The sequence below is a fragment of the Panthera tigris genome, chromosome A2, assembly GCF_018350195.1.
Source record: "Panthera tigris isolate Pti1 chromosome A2, P.tigris_Pti1_mat1.1, whole genome shotgun sequence".
Lineage (NCBI taxonomy): Eukaryota > Metazoa > Chordata > Mammalia > Carnivora > Felidae > Panthera > Panthera tigris.
The window spans coordinates 20,353,205-20,373,217 of NC_056661.1; the positions used below are offsets into that span (position 1 = coordinate 20,353,205).

The 20,013-nt window shown below is 42.9% G+C and overlaps 1 protein-coding gene across 8 annotated transcripts in view; it reads left to right on the plus strand.

Annotated features, from left to right (window-relative positions):
• RAD54L2 (RAD54 like 2) overlaps positions 1-20,013 on the plus strand; it is a 117,863-nt gene that overhangs the window by 93,549 nt on the left and 4,301 nt on the right. For all 8 annotated transcript variants that reach the window (XM_042979049.1, XM_042979046.1, XM_042979042.1 and 5 more), the window contains 10 exons: positions 233-410; positions 1,659-1,910; positions 2,138-2,256; positions 3,590-3,708; positions 6,582-6,681; positions 7,434-7,639; positions 8,045-8,217; positions 8,958-9,154; positions 12,179-12,378; positions 13,454-13,543. In XM_042979049.1, the coding sequence (XP_042834983.1) occupies positions 233-410; positions 1,659-1,910; positions 2,138-2,256; positions 3,590-3,708; positions 6,582-6,681; positions 7,434-7,639; positions 8,045-8,217; positions 8,958-9,154; positions 12,179-12,378; positions 13,454-13,543 (1,634 nt within the window). The remainder of the gene's footprint in view (positions 1-232; positions 411-1,658; positions 1,911-2,137; positions 2,257-3,589; positions 3,709-6,581; positions 6,682-7,433; positions 7,640-8,044; positions 8,218-8,957; positions 9,155-12,178; positions 12,379-13,453; positions 13,544-20,013) is intronic.

Below are 20,013 nucleotides of genomic sequence, written 5' to 3' on the forward strand. Positions count from 1 at the left end.
GGTATGAACCTGGAGCTCCCGGTCTCTGCCACCCAATCCTCTTTGCTTTAGTTCTTATCCTTAAAATGAGTTTCTTCTGATGATCGCTAAACCAATCCTTATTGTTGTAAGTCTGTTGTGAATGTTGAGATCCTCAAAAGGAGGTGTGGCAGAAATGCAGGATTCTTTTGTTATCCTGCACTGACCCCTCCTGGCCACACTGGCTTGATGATTCTGATCTCTGCCTTTGTAGGAGAGGCCACACTGTGCTGAAGATTCATCTACCTGCCAAGGAAGAAAATGTGATCCTGGTGCGGCTCTCAAAGATCCAGCGAGATTTGTACACACAGTTCATGGACCGTTTCCGAGACTGTGGTAGCAGTGGCTGGCTGGGGCTGAACCCCCTCAAGGCTTTCTGTGTGTGCTGCAAGGTGTGTTGAGGCCTCAGGGAATACTGAGATATGAATGAAGGTTGCACATGGTCCCAAGGAAGTTATTCCTGCTAGGAGTCCTTGATAAGGGAAGAATAAAGTGACAGGGTCCCCCTCGGTTTGCTGCATTGAAGAACTGGGGGCCCCAAGGAGAAATATGCTGGTTGTGTGCTGCACAGTTCCTGGGGGTGCCACTCAGCCTGTGATATAAATGGTGCTCCTTGCAGTTGGGCAGTTCATCTGGTCAACTTGTGGTACCAAACTTGAGAAATCACTTCCTTTCTCACTGATTTTTTTTCACTTGGGAGAAAGGGGTAGTGGAAAAACATTGTGGGGCAGTTTTTGACTGTTAGCATAATCAAGATTCAAGAAATATATAGCTTAGACAAGTTATTGGGGTACCTTGTGTTTGATTCTGCGTTTAATCAGATTGAGACCTCTTTCATCCTGATAATGTTTGAGATGGTTTGGGGATAGCAAGGCCCAGGTATCTAGCACTAAGCTTCATGAATAGGTTGATGAACCCTGACTTATCTTTAGTATGTGCTTCTTGTTGACTAATGAAGGACCTGCTTCTTTGACAGCTGTCAGCCAGCCTGTTGGGTATTATTCCCAACTGACCACTGCTTTAATGAGTCAACTGAAGGGGTATGTCAGGGGACAGATGGGATTTCAAAATGTTTCTTTTGTAACCACAGTCCTAGACCAGGGCCAGGAAGCTACAGCAGATATGGTCTGTGAGGATGCTACAGTGCCAACACACCCTTCCTATCCCCCCACCTCTGCCCCCACCCCAGGAATTCTCAACTCCTGCTGGGAACAGTCCCTGAAATGACTTCTGGTTGGTCATCTGTAAGTTAGATACATTTGTCCATAGGAAGAGATTGGTCTTGTTTCGTAGTTTCAGACAGTAGTTGGCTATAGCCACACAGTGAAACAGCGGCATTCTTACCCTTATTTAAATAAGAATGCAAGGCTTGTGACACAGCCTTTTTGATTATGCCTATGGGCATATGGGCATGCCTGCTGGTATGAACTCTTCCCCTTGTGTTATGGTGATCACAGTTAGTTAAAATGAATGCATAGGCTCTTTGGCTATGAGGGAGTTGGAGATACTTTAATTTTTAGCGTGACAGTGTATGCTGTAGGACCAGTGTGTGTTTCAGCAAGTACATGTTTCCTGACTCTCTGGGACACCCTTAGCTTGTTCTCTGCCCTGTGTCATTTCCCCTTTAACTTGAACTCCAGATCTGGAATCACCCGGATGTGCTGTATGAAGCCCTTCAGAAGGAGAGTCTGGCCAATGAGCAGGACCTAGATGTGGAAGAACTTGGCTCAGCTGGGACTAGTGCTCGCTGCCCATCACAGGGAACAAAAGGCAAGGGGGAGGACAGCACCTTGGCTTCCTCAATGGGAGAAGCAACCAATAGCAAATTCCTACAAGGGGTTGGCTTCAACCCTTTCCAGGAGCGAGGCAACAACATTGTCACATATGAATGGGTGAGTCAAGCAGAAACTTCTATGCCCATAAACCACTGCTGAGAAGGGATGGTACAAAGCAAAGCCTATGTGGGAAGAGGGTGGGGGTTGTACAATGCATTGTGCTGCCAAGTATCTGCAGGGAACTATAAAGGTTGCCCATGAGTTTCTGCCTTGGAAGGAGTGAATTTTATTTCTAGTGATCTGGCCACGGACCTTCTCTAAGCTGCCTCATTTCTCTATTGCAGGCCAAGGACCTTTTGACTAATTACCAGACTGGGGTCTTAGAGAACTCTCCCAAAATGGTATTGCTTTTCCACCTGATTGAGGAAAGTGTGAAGCTTGGGGACAAGATTCTTGTGTTCAGGTAGGAAGAGAAATTCCCCAATATTACTGTGTATCTATAGTAGAGTGACATAGCCCCTACAGAGTAAGACTGTCTGGGGTAACCCCAGCTCCTTTTTGTTTTGTTTTGTTTTGTTTTGTTTTGTTTTGTTTTGTTTTCATGCCTCTGCAAACCAGTGCTTCTTGTGAGGACCTTCTTGCATTTCATCTCATTCTTGGAGTTTCTTATTTTGCCCAATGTGATTTCTCTGCAGAGAACTGTTTAAAACCCTAGGCTGACATTGGAGTCATAGTCTAACCCTTCATATTGTGGCCCACATCAGATCTGGCCTGTGGCTTGCCTGAAAGCTAGTTTTTACATTTTTAAACGTTTTAAAAGAAGAAGAAGAAGAATATTCAACAGACTGAATGTGGTCTGCAAAGCCTAAAAATATTTAGTATCTGGCCTTTTCCAGAAAACATTTGCTGACCTCTGATCTAATCTGCTTCGGTCCCTCCCCAGCCTTTTTTTTTTTAATTAAAAACAATTAAGGAGGAGGGCACCTGGCTGGCTCAGTCAGTAGAGCATGGTGACTCTTGCTCTCAGAGTTGTGAGTTCAAACCCCACGCTGGGTGTGGAGTCTACTTAAAAAAAAAAAAAATTTTTTTTTTTTTTTTTTTTTGTTGCTTTGTATGTAAGGTCAAATAAGTAATATGATTTGTTCCAGAGTTACATTCTATGGCCAGAGTTTTGAGTTCCATCAAGGCTTGACTCTTCAGGGAAACAGACATATTTTCTTTCAAACAGACATGCTTTCTTTTTGCTCTGGCTAGATTATGCCCCCATTAGAGCTAAGGGGTATCTTGGGAGCCTCAGAGTAAAGGTTTCCATGTGTGGCACACGTTGAGAGGAGAGCGGTAATTCTAACTGGGGGAGAGTTTAGTGTACCGCTGGTTTTATATATCACTTCTGAGGAGACTGCTTCTCTTTATAACTTGAAAGCCCTAGTAAGACCCATAATTTTGATTGTGGCCTGTAGTTAGATCTAATGTATGTAACGTTGGTTTTTAATGCTGATCCTATTTGTTACTATGTACTGAGCTAAACCCCAGAATTTAGGGGAAGTAATTGAGGAAGAATTGAGGAAGTAATAGGGTAGCAAATTTAGTGGGGGTGGTGATAAGTGTATGGACGACTCTGCTCCCATTATGAGCTAGGGAGAATACCCCTAGTGGTTCTTTGTGGGGTTACCTCTTATGGGGAGCAGGTTCTGGGAGCTCCCACTGTCAGAAGGCTATATATGATTGTGAGTCCACTGGGGAACAAGATTCCCTTGGGTCTGGGAGCCTTCTGAACCAAATGTTGTCCCTTCCAGCCAGAGCCTTTCCACTTTGGCTCTCATCGAGGAATTCCTAGGGAAACGAGAAGTGCCCTGTCTACCTGGTGCTGATGGGCAAGGAGTACAGAAGTGGGTTCGAAACGTCAGCTACTTCCGTGAGTTCACTGCTGCTTTGTTTCTGGAGCCTTGGCAGGGTCTGCTTAAGGCTTTCCTTTCCTTCTCTGCATTTTTGTCTTCTACTCCATTCTCCACCAAATGTGTAGGAGTATCCGGAGTAACCAAAAGCAGGGAGGTATTGAGAGCAAGCTGCTATGTGTGAGGCACTGTACTAGGGGCTGGGGAGCTTGGGCAAGATACGGGGAGAGCAGAGAAGTAGAAGACATAAACCTTGTCTTCATCTGAGATACAGCAACTCCAAGACAAATACAAAGCAGCACTGATCGAGTGCCCTTATAGGTTCTAAGGAGAATAGAATTGTTGTGGGAAGGATGATTGGAGAAGGATTCCTGGAGGAGGCAGAACTTGCAGTAGACTGGTAAAGATGGGGAGAATTTGAATATACAGAGTTAGTGTGGCCCAAAGATCATTCTAGGAAGAAGCAACAGAGTGAATATAGGCCATGATCATGCATTCTGTACAGGGGAGATAGTATCCCTAAGAGGGTGAAAATTGGTTCTTGAGGGGACAAAAAAAAAAAAAGCTTAACTTTTCAAAAATATAAAGCTCAAATAGGCATCCAGTAAATAAACATATACAGTATATCTGTGGCATTTAAATTTTCATGAGGGACGTGTCAATTGGGGAGAAAAATGTATAAAAAGGCTTCTTAAAGGGGGTGGTCATGAAAAACAAAAGTTGAGAAATATTAACCTCATGTACTTACTGTCCAGATATTGACATTTGGGCCAGATAATTCTTTTTGTAGGTTGGGCAGGGAGGGGGGGTGCGGCAAGGGGGTGCTGTCCTGTGCATTGTAGGACTTTTAGTAGCGTCCCTGGTCGCTATTCGTTAGATGACAGTAGCATCCACCCAGTTATAACATCCAAAAATGTCTCCAGACGCTGCCAACTGTCCCCTGTAGGGTGGGAGGGCAAGGAAATAACCCTTGTTGAGAAACACTGGCCTAAAGGAAGTATTTAGAGAATAGAGGTTCATGGGTGGTAGGAAGACCCAATGCCGAGCTGTGCTTGGGAACTGTGGGAACTCAGGTTGGAAAGGTAGGTCGGGGTGCCAGTTGAAAGAGCCTCTAATACCAATTAAACTGATACTTCCTATAACAGTCATCATCCAGTCCTCCATGTGGTATTTCATCTCCTTAGCTTTGTCCTTTTCTCTCTTTTCCCTAGGGTGACAAATGTAGCCCCTCCTCTCTTATTCATGCTGCTGCTTCTTTTTTTTTTTTTTTTTTTTTTTCCTTCCAAGATTTTATATAAATTCAAGTTAGTTAAGGGTAGTATTAGTTTCAGGAGTGACTTAGTGATTCATCACTTATATACAACACCCAGTGCTCATCACAAGTGCCCTCCTTAATACTCATCATGCATTTAGCCCATTCCCCACCCACCTCCCTGCCAGCAACCCTCAGTTTGTTCTCTATAGTTAAGAGTTTCTTAGGTTTGCCTCCTTCTCTGTTTTTATCTTATTTTATTTTTCCTTCCCTATGTTCATCTGTTTTATGTCTTAAATTACACATATAAATGAAATCATAGGGTATTTGTCTTTCTCTGACTTATTTCACTTAGCATAATATCATCCAGCTCCATCCATGTTGCAAATGGCAAGATTTCATTCTTTTTCATTGCTGAGTAGTATTCCATTGTATGTTACATACATACAAACCACATCTTCTTTATCCATTCATCAGTCAGTGGACATTTGGGCTTTTTCCATAATTTGGCTGTTGTTGATAATGCTGCTATAAACATTGGGGTGCATGTCCCCCCCCCCTTTTTTTTTGCTTGTGCCCCTTTGAATCAATATTTTTGTATCCTTTGGATACATACCGAGTAGTGCAGTTGCTAGGTTGTAGGGTAGTTCTATCTTTAACTTTCTGAGGAACCTCCACACTCTTTTCCAGAGTGGCTGCTCCAATTTGCATTACCACCAACAGTGTAAGAGTGTTCCCCTTTCTCTGCATCCATGCCAACATCTGTTGTTTCCTGAGTTATTAATTTTAGCCATTCTGACAGGTATGAGGTGGTATCTCATTGTGGTTTTAATCATCCCTGATGATGAGTGATGTTGAGCATTTTTTCATGTGTCTGTTAAGCCATTTGTATGTCTGCTTTCAAGAAATGTCTGTTCATGTCTTCTGCCCATTTCTTAACTGATTTTTTTTGGTGTTTTTGGGTATTGAGTTTGATAAGTTCTTTATAGATTTTGGATACTAGCCCTTTCTCCGATATGTCATTTGCAAGTATCTTCTCCCATTCTGTAGATTGCCTTTTAGTTTTGTTGATTGTTTTCTTTGCTGTTATTCATGCTTCTTAATTGAAGGTTACTTTTTCCCCTTCCTTTGAACTTCCTTCTTTTCATCCATATGCCCCATCCCACTGCCCCAGATCTATTCTTTTTAATGTCTCCTTATAGTAAGCTCTTAATCATAGGAGTTTGTTAACAATGCAAATTCCTGGTGGAGGGACAACATCCATATCACAACACAGAACTCTTAGTCCTTGTGCACTCACCAGGATTTACAGGACTGAGGTAGAGAGGTCACCCTGAGCCAGCTTTTACCAAGCTTCTGTATTTAGAGTGGTTCTTATGCAATCTAAAGTCTAGGAACCTTGACCTTAGAATTAGTTTGTCTATTAAAGGGAGAAACATAGTTTGTAATCCTTGTTGCACATGGCGATATTTGAAAATTATAGGTGCCTGCGACTCACTGTATACCCATGGAATGTCCATGGGGGTGGAATCAGAATACTGTAGTGTATTTGTTTTGTTTTAAAAACACATTTGCCCAGTGATTTTGCTGTGTACTCGTGCCCTTATATGTCCATTTCTTGTGGTTTTCCTTCTGTCCTAGGGCTAGATGGTAGCACCCCTGCCTTTGAGAGGGAGCGGCTCATTAATCAGTTCAATGATCCCAGCAACCTCACCACCTGGCTATTCCTTCTGTCCACAAGGTGAGTGGATCCTGAGAGCGGAGGTCAGAGGGCTGTATTCAGGGCAGCTAGCCACGTGGGCAGGTACCCAAAGGCTCATCCGAGTTTCATCAGGAGAGATCTGCTCGGGTTTGTGACTTGTTTTTGAAGTCAGAGAGGGGACCCCAAAAGGAAGTTGTGTTAGAACGGTAGTCATCATGATAGTGTCACGAAGTTCTTTGAGCCCTTCATTAATAATAGTCATACTTAGCTTTTCTCTCAGGAGTATTCTGAGTCTTAGATGATGGGATTAATGTGAAAGTGCTTTAAAAAGTAGAAAGTGTAATGTAACTGTAAAAGGCGATGGCATTATTTGTCTTATGCCAAGCAGCTTGAAGGCTGTGCTGTGTTCTGCCATCAGAATGCCTTTGATGGGTGTGAACTAGTCATTTTCCTAAGCTGTTAGACTAAACACACCAGAAACATCTGTATGCAGAGGTTTCCCTTCACCAAGTGACCTCACTCTGGGGCCAGGATGCAGGGGCCTTACTAATTACAGAGGAGCAGAGAGTGGGTTTTCTTTCAAAACTGGTCAACACTTCTGTTTTGGATTTTCAGGGCATACTTTTCAGTGCTTGAGCAATGTACTGTTCATCAGCAGGGGAGTACAATCCTCCAGTATGTCATGCTTAGGACAAAGGAGGTGATATGGGGCTATCAGTCACAGTCAAATTTCAGTTTGAAAACGGTCTTTAAAACGAAAGGTTCTGTGATTGTTGGCTTGTGTTTTACAGGGCTGGATGCTTGGGTGTGAATCTGATCGGTGCCAACCGAGTGGTGGTGTTTGATGCTTCTTGGAACCCTTGCCATGATGCCCAGGCAGTGTGTCGGGTATACCGTTATGGCCAGAAAAAGCCCTGTCATATCTATCGCCTTGTGGCTGATTTCACCCTTGAAAAGAAGATCTATGACCGACAGATTTCCAAGCAGGGCATGTCAGGTAGGGTATCTTTCAGGCACAATATTATCCTTATTGTATCAGTGGTGGGAGGAGAGGGGCAGGTTGTAGGAACACAGGTAAGCTTTGAATCACAGAAAGTCAGCAGTTCCTCCCATCTCATTCTGATTCAAATAATTGCTTAAGAGGTGATTGACCTCAACTTGTCCTGGGCAGGTTTAATGATAAGAACTGAGTGTAGGTATACAGGTTTCTCTTATGATATTTCCATTTCACCAGGGCCTCAGACCTGGTCTTTGACTTTCAAATATGGGATGGACTGAGGTAGTTTAGATATTAGTGACAGTTATACCAACCACAACCTCTCTTGTCTGCCAACCTTTGTAGCTGTGCTTTTGCAGTCTTCTCTGCCACATACTGACTTTCTCCATGTCTTCTCGCTTCTAGATCGGGTGGTGGATGATCTCAATCCAATGCTGAACTTTACCCGGAAGGAGGTGGAGAACCTACTGCACTTTGTTGAGAAGGAGCCAGCTCCCCAAGCATCCTTGAACATAAAGGGGATCAAGGAGCCAGTACTCCAACTTGCCTGTCTGAAGTACCCTCACCTCATCACCAAGGTGAGAGCCTGGGATGCATGCAGTTCCTAGTACAGCAGTCTCCACTCAGGGAAGCTTGTCTAGCAAACTACTTTCCTTCATCTGAAGCTTTGTTTCATACAGAAGACTTGAACTTATCTGGTTCTCTCCTTACCCTGTGAAGTTTCCCACCCCAGTCTTATTCTAGCAGTGCTCAGCTCAGCCATGTGGAATAATTTGTCCAGTGTGAGTTTTTCCTAGCAGAAAGAAGGGGTAAAGTTCTAGAAATGTAGTCTAGTAATTCTCTGAACTCTCCCATCCTTTTATTTTTTAAGTGTTTATTTATTTTGGAAGAGAGAGAGAGTGAGCATATGTGCCGTACCCGTGTGAGCCAAGGAGAGAGAGGGAGATAGAGAAAATCCCAAGCAGGCTCCACACAGTCAGTGTGGAGCCCAACACGGGGCTCCATCTCACAAACCATGAGATCATGACTTGAGCCGAGATTAAGAGTTGGATGCTTAATGGACTGAGCTACCCAGGCGCCCCTCTCCCATCCTTTTGATATAGAAGGCACATTTGGGCTGTCTAAAGGTGGGGCTGGGTTAAAGTTGTGAGTTATACTCTTGACAAAAAGACAGTAAACCTGCTTATGTGTCTGTGAGCAGGCTCTTTGCGAGTGCTGGAGATAGCCAGCCCTTTCTCAGTTTCAGAGTAAGCCTCATTGTATATCAGTTGTGTTGGCACAGACTGATAATTAAATCAATGTCCTCCTGTGTCCCCAGGAGCCTTTTGAGCATGAGTCACTGCTCCTTAACCGAAAGGATCACAAGCTGACCAAGGCTGAGAAAAAAGCAGCAAAGAAAAGCTATGAGGAAGACAAGCGCACATCCGTCCCCTATACCCGCCCGTCGTATGCGCAGTATTACCCTGCAAGCGACCAGAACCTGACCAGCATCCCTGCTTTCAGTCAGAGAAACTGGTGAGTCACTGAAAGGGGAGGAAGGCCTGCTGCTGGGCCAGGCCCAAACCTTTTGACTGATTCTGTTTTTAAAAAATTTTTTAAAAAATTTTTTTTATGTTTGTTTATTTCTGAGACAGAGAGAGACCAAGCATGAGTGGGGGAGGGGCAGAGAGAGAGGGAGACACAGAATCAGAAGCAGGCTCGAGGATCTGAGCTGTCAGAACAGAGCCCGACATGGGGCTCGAACTCACAAACTGTGAGATCATGACCTGAACCGAAGTTGGTCGCTCAACCAATTGAGCCACCCAGGTTGAGCCCTGACTGGTTCTGTTTTAACAAAGGGAGAGCCTATAACTTGCTTGCTGGCTGTTGTGAACCGACAGGTTCTGCTCTTGGATGAGGTTCCAAAGCAGTTCAGCAGCCCTGGTGTTTTAAGTGGCTCTGGCTGAAAGAGTGACCTACTGGCTTTGTGACTCAGAAGAGTCCTTCTAGACTCCTGGAGAGGTGCAGCTTCCCAAGACACAGAGGCCCACCCCTCCCACACAGCTGCCTTCATATCTGTAGCGCCTTGGTCCTAGATCTTGCTTAAGCAGTGAAGTTCAAGGGTGAAGGCCAGGTCTTTTGCGGGTCTTGGATTGCAGTCAAGGAATTCTGCTGCTCTTAATGGGATTTTCATTGTGTGGCTGTGCCACAATTCTGAGAAAAAAATCTTTTTCTTGAGAACAGCTTCCAAAGTATGAACATGATAGAAGCCAGTTGCTAAGCAAAGAGCTTCTTTGTAAGAAATTACAAAACATTATCTACGTTTAATTTTTTTCATTTTAAGGCAAAGTACTTCATAGGCCTTACCAGATTGACTGCCTGATTGAGTGGTTTGCATTAAAAAAAATTTTTGTTTTATTATCCTTTTTTTAAAAGTTTTTTTACCTTTATTTATTTTTGAGAGACAGAGCACAAGTGGGGAAGGGCAGAGAGAGAGAGAGGGAGACACAGAATACGAAGCAGGCTCCAGGCTCTGAGCTGTCAGCACAGAGCCCAATGCGGGGCTTGAACTCATGAACGTTGAGATTATGACCTGAGGTGATGTCGGACGCTTAACTGACTGAGCCACCCAGGTGCCCCTAAAACTTTTTTCCTATGAAGATTACGTGTTAAAAAAAAACTTGACAAATGAGGTTCTAAGGGAAATGAAACCATGTAAATTTTACTTAAGACTAATTTTTGGTGAGTAAATTTGCTACTCTTTTTTTTTTTTTTTAATGTTTATTTTTGAGAGAGAGACAGAGCATGAGCAGGGGAGGGGCAGGGAGAGGAAGACACAGAATCCAAAGCAGCTCTAGGTTCTGAGCTGTCAGCACAGAGCCTGAGGCGGGGCTTGAACTCATGAACTGTGAGATCGTGACCTGAGCCAAAGTCAGAAGCCTAACTGAGTGAGCCACCCAGGTGCTCCAAATTTGCTACTTTTTATGTACAAGATGCTTTCAAGAAAAATGTTATTCTCTTTCAAAGCCTTCAGACTTTATTTCTGTGTCATTTTCCAAGATACTATTGTCTGGGAATGTTCTCCTTTCTTGTCCTCCACCTGTTTTTTCTCTTTTCTGGGCTTCCCCATGAAGCAACAGGAATGGAGTAAGCCTGAACCCAGTGAGAAAAAAGCCATGTTGGGGGAAGATGTGACAAATGGGATGGGCTGTGGGCTTTTGTGGCCCATCTCTGGTTCTGTGGGAGGCACTAGCCTCTCACAGCACTTGATGAGCCGTACCATGATCCTGTTGATTCTTCCTCCTGTCTGGGTATATGTGAGGAGGGCTTTCTGCCCAATTTCCTTGCTTCAACCCCTGCAGAGTAGGGAGCTTAGGCTAGGTTCCTGTTACCCTGACTTTTACCCTGATCTGACTTTGAATTCTGGGAAGACTCCCACTGGCATCTGACCAGGGCTGCTAGCCCTGCTAGCTCCTGCAAAGCCACCCTGGGCAGACTGAGGAAATGGGACTCAGAGCATAAGAAATGAGACATAGAGCTTACTGTGCTCAATGGCCTGTCTAGGAATACAGGAGTCCACAGGGCCCAGAGGGCTACCCAAAATTGCCTGTAGCAACCTCAGAGCAATGTTCTTCGGTCAGGTCAGAAAGAATATACCAGTCCAAGGAGGTCTCCCCGCCAAGACTGAAGACCAAAGGCACAAATTTCAGAAAGCTTAGAGACAGGATCTTAATTTCAAAAATCTTAAATCAGGAGTAGTTTTCTCAAGGTACCAACATTCACTTGAAAGGAAAGTGAAGAATGAGGAGTGCATCATTGACCATTGGGTAACATTTGGCATGCTGGCATAAGATGCACAGCGGTGCTCAGGCTGGCCATGGCTGTGTGCCATTCAGAGACCCAGGTTCTGTGAACAGCGTTTTGGCTGCCGCTGCTTTTGTAGTGGTCATGACTAGAGGAGTACTTTGGACATTGGCCCCAGGAGGAGCCCAGTGAAGTGTAATGTGGAGGAGAGAGGTGTCTGCATTACTTATTGAAACTAGAGGTTCCAGATAATAAAGATGGTTGATGTTGAACATGTGCTCTCTCAAGATCACCTGAACATGTGGCATTACATGGCCTTTTCCTGGGTGAGTGGGGAAAATTACACCCCTTTGCCTTCAACTTGGCATGCACTGTGTTCTGAAGAATTTCTTCTCCCTTACTGCATCTTTACCTTTTCCTACCTTCCCTCCAAGGACTAATCCCTAATGTATGTAGATAGTCCAAATTCTAGAGGAGCAAATGTCACCTCAGATCTCCAAAAAGATATTATTCTGCTGACATCTGATTCTTCTTTGACTCTGAGAGGCTGTATGTCTTAGTGCCACTCTGTCTCAGTCCTGCTTCTAGTCTCCTTTTGAATTGGCCATACTCTGCAGGTTTTTCTGGTTCTTCTCAATAGCAGCTGAGAATGGGGGCACTGTAGAATGGGGGAATCTGGAGAAACTCTGCAGCCTTTGCAGAAAGGTAAGGGCTGTTCTGCTAAAGTCTCTTAGTGTGTTTGTCTTTCTCTCACAGGCAGCCAACACTGAAGAGTGATGAGAAGCCTGTGGCCAGTGTTCGTCCTGTGCAGTCCACCCCCATCCCCATGATGCCCCGGCATGTCCCACTGGGAGGCAGTGTAAGCTCTGCCTCCAGCACAAATCCAGCCATGAACTTCCCGATCAACTACCTACAGCGAGCGGGGGTCCTTGTGCAGAAGGTGGTCACCACAACAGGTTGGGAACTCCTAGGTCCTCTTCCAGGGCTGCCTATCCCTTTTAAACTTACTTTGTTCATTCAGGAAGTATTTATTAAACACCTTTTATATTCTAGGCCTTACTACACTGGCACTGTGGGTAAAAATAGAGAAGATAGTCCCTGATCTTGAGGAATTTGCATTCTAATGGAATATCTTAAGAATTCTAACATGGAACTGGGTTTTTTTAAATGTGATATGTAGGATAGACACTGTAGAGATTGTGGAAATTTCACGGGAACACAGAGTTGGTCTGAGAGGTGTGAATGTGTTGAGTCCTGCCTGACTGTAGGGTCAGCTGGGTATAAACTGTCAACTTCCCTAATTAATTAGAATACCTGAATGTCACTTGCTTCTTTCTTTGTGAGTTTGATGTGAATTGAGCATGGTGGGCCAGTGGTAGGAGGCTGGCAGCCCGTCTCTCTCTGCAGTTGGTTCTTTGGGAAGGAAAGCATTTCATGGAGCTGTTTTTCATCTTATTACCTAGAAATATTCATGGTACATAAATTTGAATAAAAATACCTTAGATTTTTGAGTATGAAAATAATATGTGTCCATTATAAAAAATTGTGAAATGACTAAAGACAAAAAGCGAGCCCCTTATAATCCTACTTCTGCTGATTCTCAAACATACGTTTTATTCTTTAGTTAGGTGTGGAGTAATGCCAGCAAGGAAGAGGATGAGGCCACTTTTGGAGCCTAAAGTGATGTGGAGCAGATGGATTCAGATGGCTTAGAGAGGAGGACAACAAACAAATACAGAAATAATCATTTGACCTAGAACTTTTTCCAAACTAAAACTATGAATTTTTAATTAAATCAAGGGAAATTGATCAGAAAGATGATCAGATTTTTTAAAAGGTTCTCATTCTCACAGTATTCTTTGCTAGGCAACTGTGAGAGGAGGCCCTGCTTGCTTCTCCTCCCTTGGTTCAGACCTCTGCTCCACTGAGAGGCTTTAGGGAAGCCATTGAGGAACAGGGGTAGACACGGACTTTGCATCTTCTTCCCTTCTCAGTCAGGTAATCTAAATCTGAGGTCTGTATCTTCACTAGATATTGTTATTCCTGGACTCAACAGCTCCACAGATGTACAGGCGAGAATTAATGCTGGTGAGAGCATTCACATCATCCGTGGGACGAAAGGTAAGAGCCCGACTACAGGGCCCATCCTCTACTTTTGGATCAGAGTGTGGGACTGGGAAGCAGAATAAATATATATGGCCTGAGCTAGAGGGAGGATAGGAATCGTCCTATGTAAGAATGTCACATGTGGAGGAAGCATGAGAAGAAGCATTTCTAGGAGCTTAGCAGAGTTGGGGTGGGCCCAAAAGAGATCTGTCTGTGGCTTAAAAGAAGAGCGTTAGGGTCTCTCCATTCCTGTATTTTTGTCCTTGTTTTTATGGAGAATCTTGAGTTGAGTTTGAATAGACACCATGTTTTGTATCAGTCACAGTGTGTTGATAGTGATGCTATCAGCTAGAAGTGCCTGGGTACGACCTGGTGGTGTACTAATCATGGCAAGCCCCCACAGACATTTCCCAGAGCCAGTGTGGTGACTGGACTGGCCCTGTGGTTCTTACTGTGATTGCATGATGCACCTCAGCAGCAACCATCAGTGGACTTTGAAAAAACAAAGTTTATGACTCACAGGTCCTGGTAGGTGCACAGCACCCCAGGGCCACACAATGAGTTTATGGGTAGAGAAACGGGGAGAGAAGGCCTGGGTTTCTATTAGGATCCAGGAGTTGGGGTGGTTAGAGTTTTGTGGGTTACTCTTTATTGGTAAATTTAAAACGTAAGAGCAGGAATTAGGGAATGGGAAAGGAAAAGCAGGGTCACTCAGGGTTCAATTTTCTGAGTTACTCTGGGCTTTCTAAAAGGGGAACTTCATGGGTAGGCACAGTCTGGTTCCTTATCTACTTGTTTAGTTAGTAGCTGTCATACAGGTGCAATTGGCTTATTTGAGATAGATGCGTTTGAAGTGGATGCCTTGTTAAACAACAGCTTAATGCCTGGCACTTACACTGCACACAGGGAGACCAAAAGTGGAGGGAAAGAGCTGTGGAATGGGTTATTAGCCAACATGTATGTTGCTGTGTTGTCTTACCCACTTGCCCAGAGTGGGGTGGAGGTCTCAATTAGGAAATGTATTGGGTAGATAAATTAGTATCTGTGGGTTGCATGACAGACATTTTGAGTGTGGTAATTTAAAAAGTCCACTGCCACTATCCAAAATGACCAAACGGAAGAATTCCCCTCAGAAGAATCTCCAGGAAATAACAACAGCGAATGAACTGATCAAAAAGGATTTAAATAATATAACAGAAAGTGAATTTAGAATAATAGTCATAAAATTAATCGCTGGGCTTGAAAACAGTATACAGGACAGCAGAGAATCTCTTGCTACAGAGATCAAGGGACTAAGGACCAGTCACGAGGAGCTGAAAAACGCTTTAAACGAAATGCAAAACAAAATGGAAACCACGACAGCTCGGCTTGAAGAGGCAGAGGAGAGAATAGGCGAACTAGAAGATAAAGTTATGGAGAAAGAGGAAGCTGAAAGAAAGAGAGATAAAAAAATCCAGGAGTATGAGGGGAAAATTAGAGAACTAAGTGATACACTAAAAAGAAATAATATACGCATAATTGGTATCCCAGAGGAGGAAGAGAGAGGGAAAGGTGCTGAAGGGGTACTTGAAGAAATTATAGCTGAGAACTTCCCTGAACTGGGGAAGGAAAAAGGCATTGAAATCCAAGAGGCACAGAGAACTCCCTTCAGACGTAACTTGAATCGATCTTCTGCACGACATATCATAGTGAAACTGACAAATTACAAGGATAAAGAGAAAATTCTGAAAGCAGCAAGGGATAAACGTGCCCTCACATATAAAGGGAGACCTATAAGACTCGTGACTGATCTCTCCTTTGAAACTTGGCAGGCCAGAAAGGCTTGGCACGATATCTACAGTGTGCTAAACAGAAAAAATATGCAGCCGAGAATCCTTTATCCAGCAAGTCTGTCATTTAGAATAGAAGGAGAGATAAAGGTCTTCCCAAACAAACAAAAACTGAAGGAATTTGTCACCACGAAACCAGCCCTACAAGAGATCCTAAGGGGGATCCTGTGAGACAAAGTACCGGAGACATCACTACAAGCATAAAACATACAGACATCACAATGACTCTAAACCCGTATCTTTCTATAATAACACTGAATGTAAATGGATTAAATGCACCAACTAAAAGACATAGGGTATCAGAATGGATACAAAAACAAGACCCATCTATTTGCTGTCTACAAGAGACTCATTTTAGATCTGAGGACACCTTTAGATTGAGAGTGAGGGGATGGAGAACTATGTATCATGCTACTGGAAGCCAAAAGAAAGCTGGAGTAGCCATACTTATATCAGACAAACTAGACTTTAAATTAAAGGCTGTAACAAGAGATGAAGAAGGGCATTATATAATAATCACAGGGTCTATCCATCAGGAAGAGCTAACTATTATAAATGTCTATGCGCCGAATACCGGAGCCCCCAGATATATAAAACAATTACTCATAAACATAAGCAACCTTATTGATAAGAATGTGGTCATTGCAGGGGACTTTAACACCCCACTTACAGAAATGGATAGATCATATAGACACACAGTCAATAAAGAAACAAGGGCCCTGAATGATACATTGGATCAGATGGACTTGACAGATATATTTAGAACTCTGCATCCCAAAGCAACAGAATATACTTTCTTCTCGAGTGCACATGGAACATTCTCCAAGATAGATCATATACTGGGTCACAAAACAGCCCTTCATAAGTTTACAAGAATTGAAATTATACCATGCATACTTTCAGACCACAATGCTATGAAGCTTGAAATCAACCACAGGAAAAAGTCTGGAAAACCTCCAAAAGCATGGAGGTTAAAGAACACCCTACTAACGAATGAGTGGGTCAACCAGACAATTAGAGAAGAAATTAAAAAATATATGGAAACAAACGAAAATGAAAATACAACAATCCAAACGCTTTGGGACGCAGCGAAGGCAGTCCTGAGAGGAAAATACATTGCAATCCAGGCCTATCTCAAGAAACAAGAAAAATCCCAAATACAAAATCTAACAGCACACCTAAAGGAAATAGAAGCAGAACAGCAAAGGCAGCCTAAACCCAGCAGAAGAAGAGAAATAATAAAGATCAGAGCAGAAATAAACAATATAGAATCTAAAAAAACGGTAGAGCAGATCAACGAAACCAAGAGTTGGTTTTTTGAAAAAATAAACAAAATTGACAAACCTCTAGCCAGGCTTCTCAAAAAGAAAAGGGAGATGACCCAAATAGATAAAATCATGAATGAAAATGGAATTATTACAACCAATCCCTCAGAGATACAAACAATTATCAGGGAATACTATGAAAAATTATATGCCAACAAATTGGACAACCTGGAAGAAATGGACAAATTCCTAAACACCCACACTCTTCCAAAACTCAATCAGGAGGAAATAGAAAGCTTGAACAGACCCATAACCAGCGAAGAAATTGAATCGGTTATCAAAAATCTCCCAACAAATAAGAGTCCAGGACCAGATGGCTTCCCAGGGGAGTTCTACCAGACGTTTAAAGCAGAGATAATACCTATCCTTCTCAAACTATTCCAAGAAATAGAAAGGGAAGGAAAACTTCCAGACTCATTCTATGAAGCCAGTATTACTTTGATTCCTAAACCAGACAGAGACCCAGTAAAAAAAGAGAACTACAGGCCAATATCCCTGATGAATATGGATGCAAAAATTCTCAATAAGATACTAGCAAATCGAATTCAACAGCATATAAAAAGAATTATTCACCATGATCAAGTGGGATTCATTCCTGGGATGCAGGGCTGGTTCAACATTCGCAAATCGATCAACGTGATACATCACATTAACAAAAAAAAAGAGAAGAACCATATGATCCTGTCAATCGATGCAGAAAAGGCCTTTGACAAAATCCAGCACCCTTTCTTAATAAAAACCCTGGAGAAAGTCGGGATAGAAGGAACATACTTAAAGATCATAAAGGCCATTTATGAAAAGCCCACAGCTAACATCATCCTCAACGGGGAAAAACTGAGAGCTTTTTCCCTGAGATCAGGAACACGACAGGGATGCCCACTGTCACCGCTGTTGTTTAATATAGTGCTGGAAGTTCTAGCATCAACAATCAGACAACAAAAGGAAATCAAAGGCATCAAAATTGGCAAAGATGAAGTCAAGCTTTCGCTTTTTGCAGATGACATGATATTATACATGGAAAATCCGATAGACTCCACCAAAAGTCTGCTAGAACTGATACATGAATTCAGCAAAGTTGCAGGATACAAAATCAATGTGCAGAAATCAGTTGCATTCTTATACACTAACAATGAAGCAACAGAAAGACAAATGAAGAAACTGATCCCATTCACAATTGCACCAAGAAGCATAAAATACCTAGGAATAAATCTAACCAAAGATGTAAAAGATCTGTATGCTGAAAACTATAGAAAGCTTATGCAGGTAATTGAAGAAGATATAAAGAAATGGAAAGACATTCCCTGCTCATGGATTGGAAGAATAAATATTGTCAAAATGTCAATACTACCCAAAGCTATCTACACATTCAATGCAATCCCAATCAAAATTGCACCAGCATTCTTCTCGAAACTAGAACAAGCAATCCTAAAATTCATATGGAACCACAAAAGGCCCCGAATAGCCAAAGTAATTTTGAAGAAGAAGACCAAAGCAGGAGGCATCACAATCCCAGACTTTAGCCTCTACTACAAAGCTGTCATCATCAAGACAGCATGGTATTGGCATAAAAACAGACACATAGACCAATGGAATAGAATAGAAACCCCAGAACTAGACCCACAAACGTATGGCCAACTCATCTTTGACAAAGCAGGAAAGAACATCCAATGGAAAAAAGACAGTCTCTTTAACAAATGGTGCTGGGAGAATTGGACAGCAACATGCAGAAGGTTGAAACTAGACCACTTTCTCACACCATTCACAAAAATAAACTCAAAATGGATAAAGGACCTGAATGTGAGACAGGAAACTATCAAAACCTTAGAGGAGAAAGCAGGAAAAGACCTCTCTGACCTCAGCCGTAGCAATCTCTTACTCGGCACATCCCCAAAGGCAAGGGAATTAAAAGCAAAAGTGAATTACTGGGACCTTATGAAGATAAAAAGCTTCTGCACAGCAAAGGAAACAACCAACAAAACTAAAAGGCAACCAGCGGAATGGGAAAAGATATTTGCAAATGACACATCGGACAAAGGGCTAGTATCCAAAATCTATAAAGAGCTCATCAAACTCCACACCCGAAAAACAAATAACCCAGTGAAGAAATGGGCAGAAAACATGAATAGACACTTCTCTAGAGAAGACATCCGGATGGCCAACAGGCACATGAAAAGATGTTCAACGTCGCTCCTTATCAGGGAAATACAAATCAAAACCACACTCAGATACCACCTCACGCCAGTCAGAGTGGCCAAAATGAAGAAATCAGGGGACTATAGATGCTGGAGAGGATGTGGAGAAACAGGAACCCTCTTGCACTGTTGGTGGGAATGCAAATTGGTGCAGCCGCTCTGGAAAGTGGTGTGGAGGTTCCTCAGAAAATTAAAAATAGACCTACCCTATGACCCAGCAATAGCACTGCTAGGAATTTATCCAAGGGATACAGGAGTACTGATGCATAGGGGCACTTGTACCCCAATGTTTATAGCAGCACTCTCAACAATAGCCAAATTATGGAAAGAGCCTAAATGTCCATCAACTGATGAATGGATAAAGAAATTGTGGTTTATATACACAATGGAATACTACGTGGCAATGAGAAAGAATGAAATATGGCCTTTTGTAGCAACATGGATGAAACTGGAGAGTGTTATGCTAAGTGAAATAAGTCATACAGAGAAAGACAGATACCATATGGTTTCACTCTTATGTGGATCCTGAGAAACGTAACAGAAACCCATGGGGGAGGGGAAGGGAAAAAAAAAAAAAAAAAGAGGTTAGAGTGGGAGAGAGCCAAAGCATAAGAGACTGTTAAAAACTGAGAACAAACTGAGGGTTGATGGGGGGTGGGAGGGAGGGCAGGGTGGGTGATGGGTATTGAGGAGGGCACCTTTTGGGATGAGCACTGGGTGTTGTATGGAAACCAATTTGACAGTAAATTTCATATATTAAAAAATAAATAAATAAATAAAATAAAAAAAAATTAAAAAAAATAAAAAGTCCACTGCCTCTGTCCTGCTTATAGACTGTAGACGGAGATGAGATTACTGGAATGAGAAGTCTGGACTGGACATTGTCAGAATGCATTCTGAACCTATCATTCATATCAACCTTTACTACGAGGCTCCCTGAGGCTATTTAGCAAGGAGATTTTGCCGTAGCTTCTGTTGGGTCAAAGTACCTTTTAGGCTCAGGGAAAAGATGCCATGAAGTACATGACCCACAGAGAAGATTATACCCAGCCTCCTTACCAGACTCTTCCTAGCCTAAAGCATGGGTCAGCAAACTATGGCCCATGGGCCAAATCCAACCTGCTTGGATTCTGTAACTG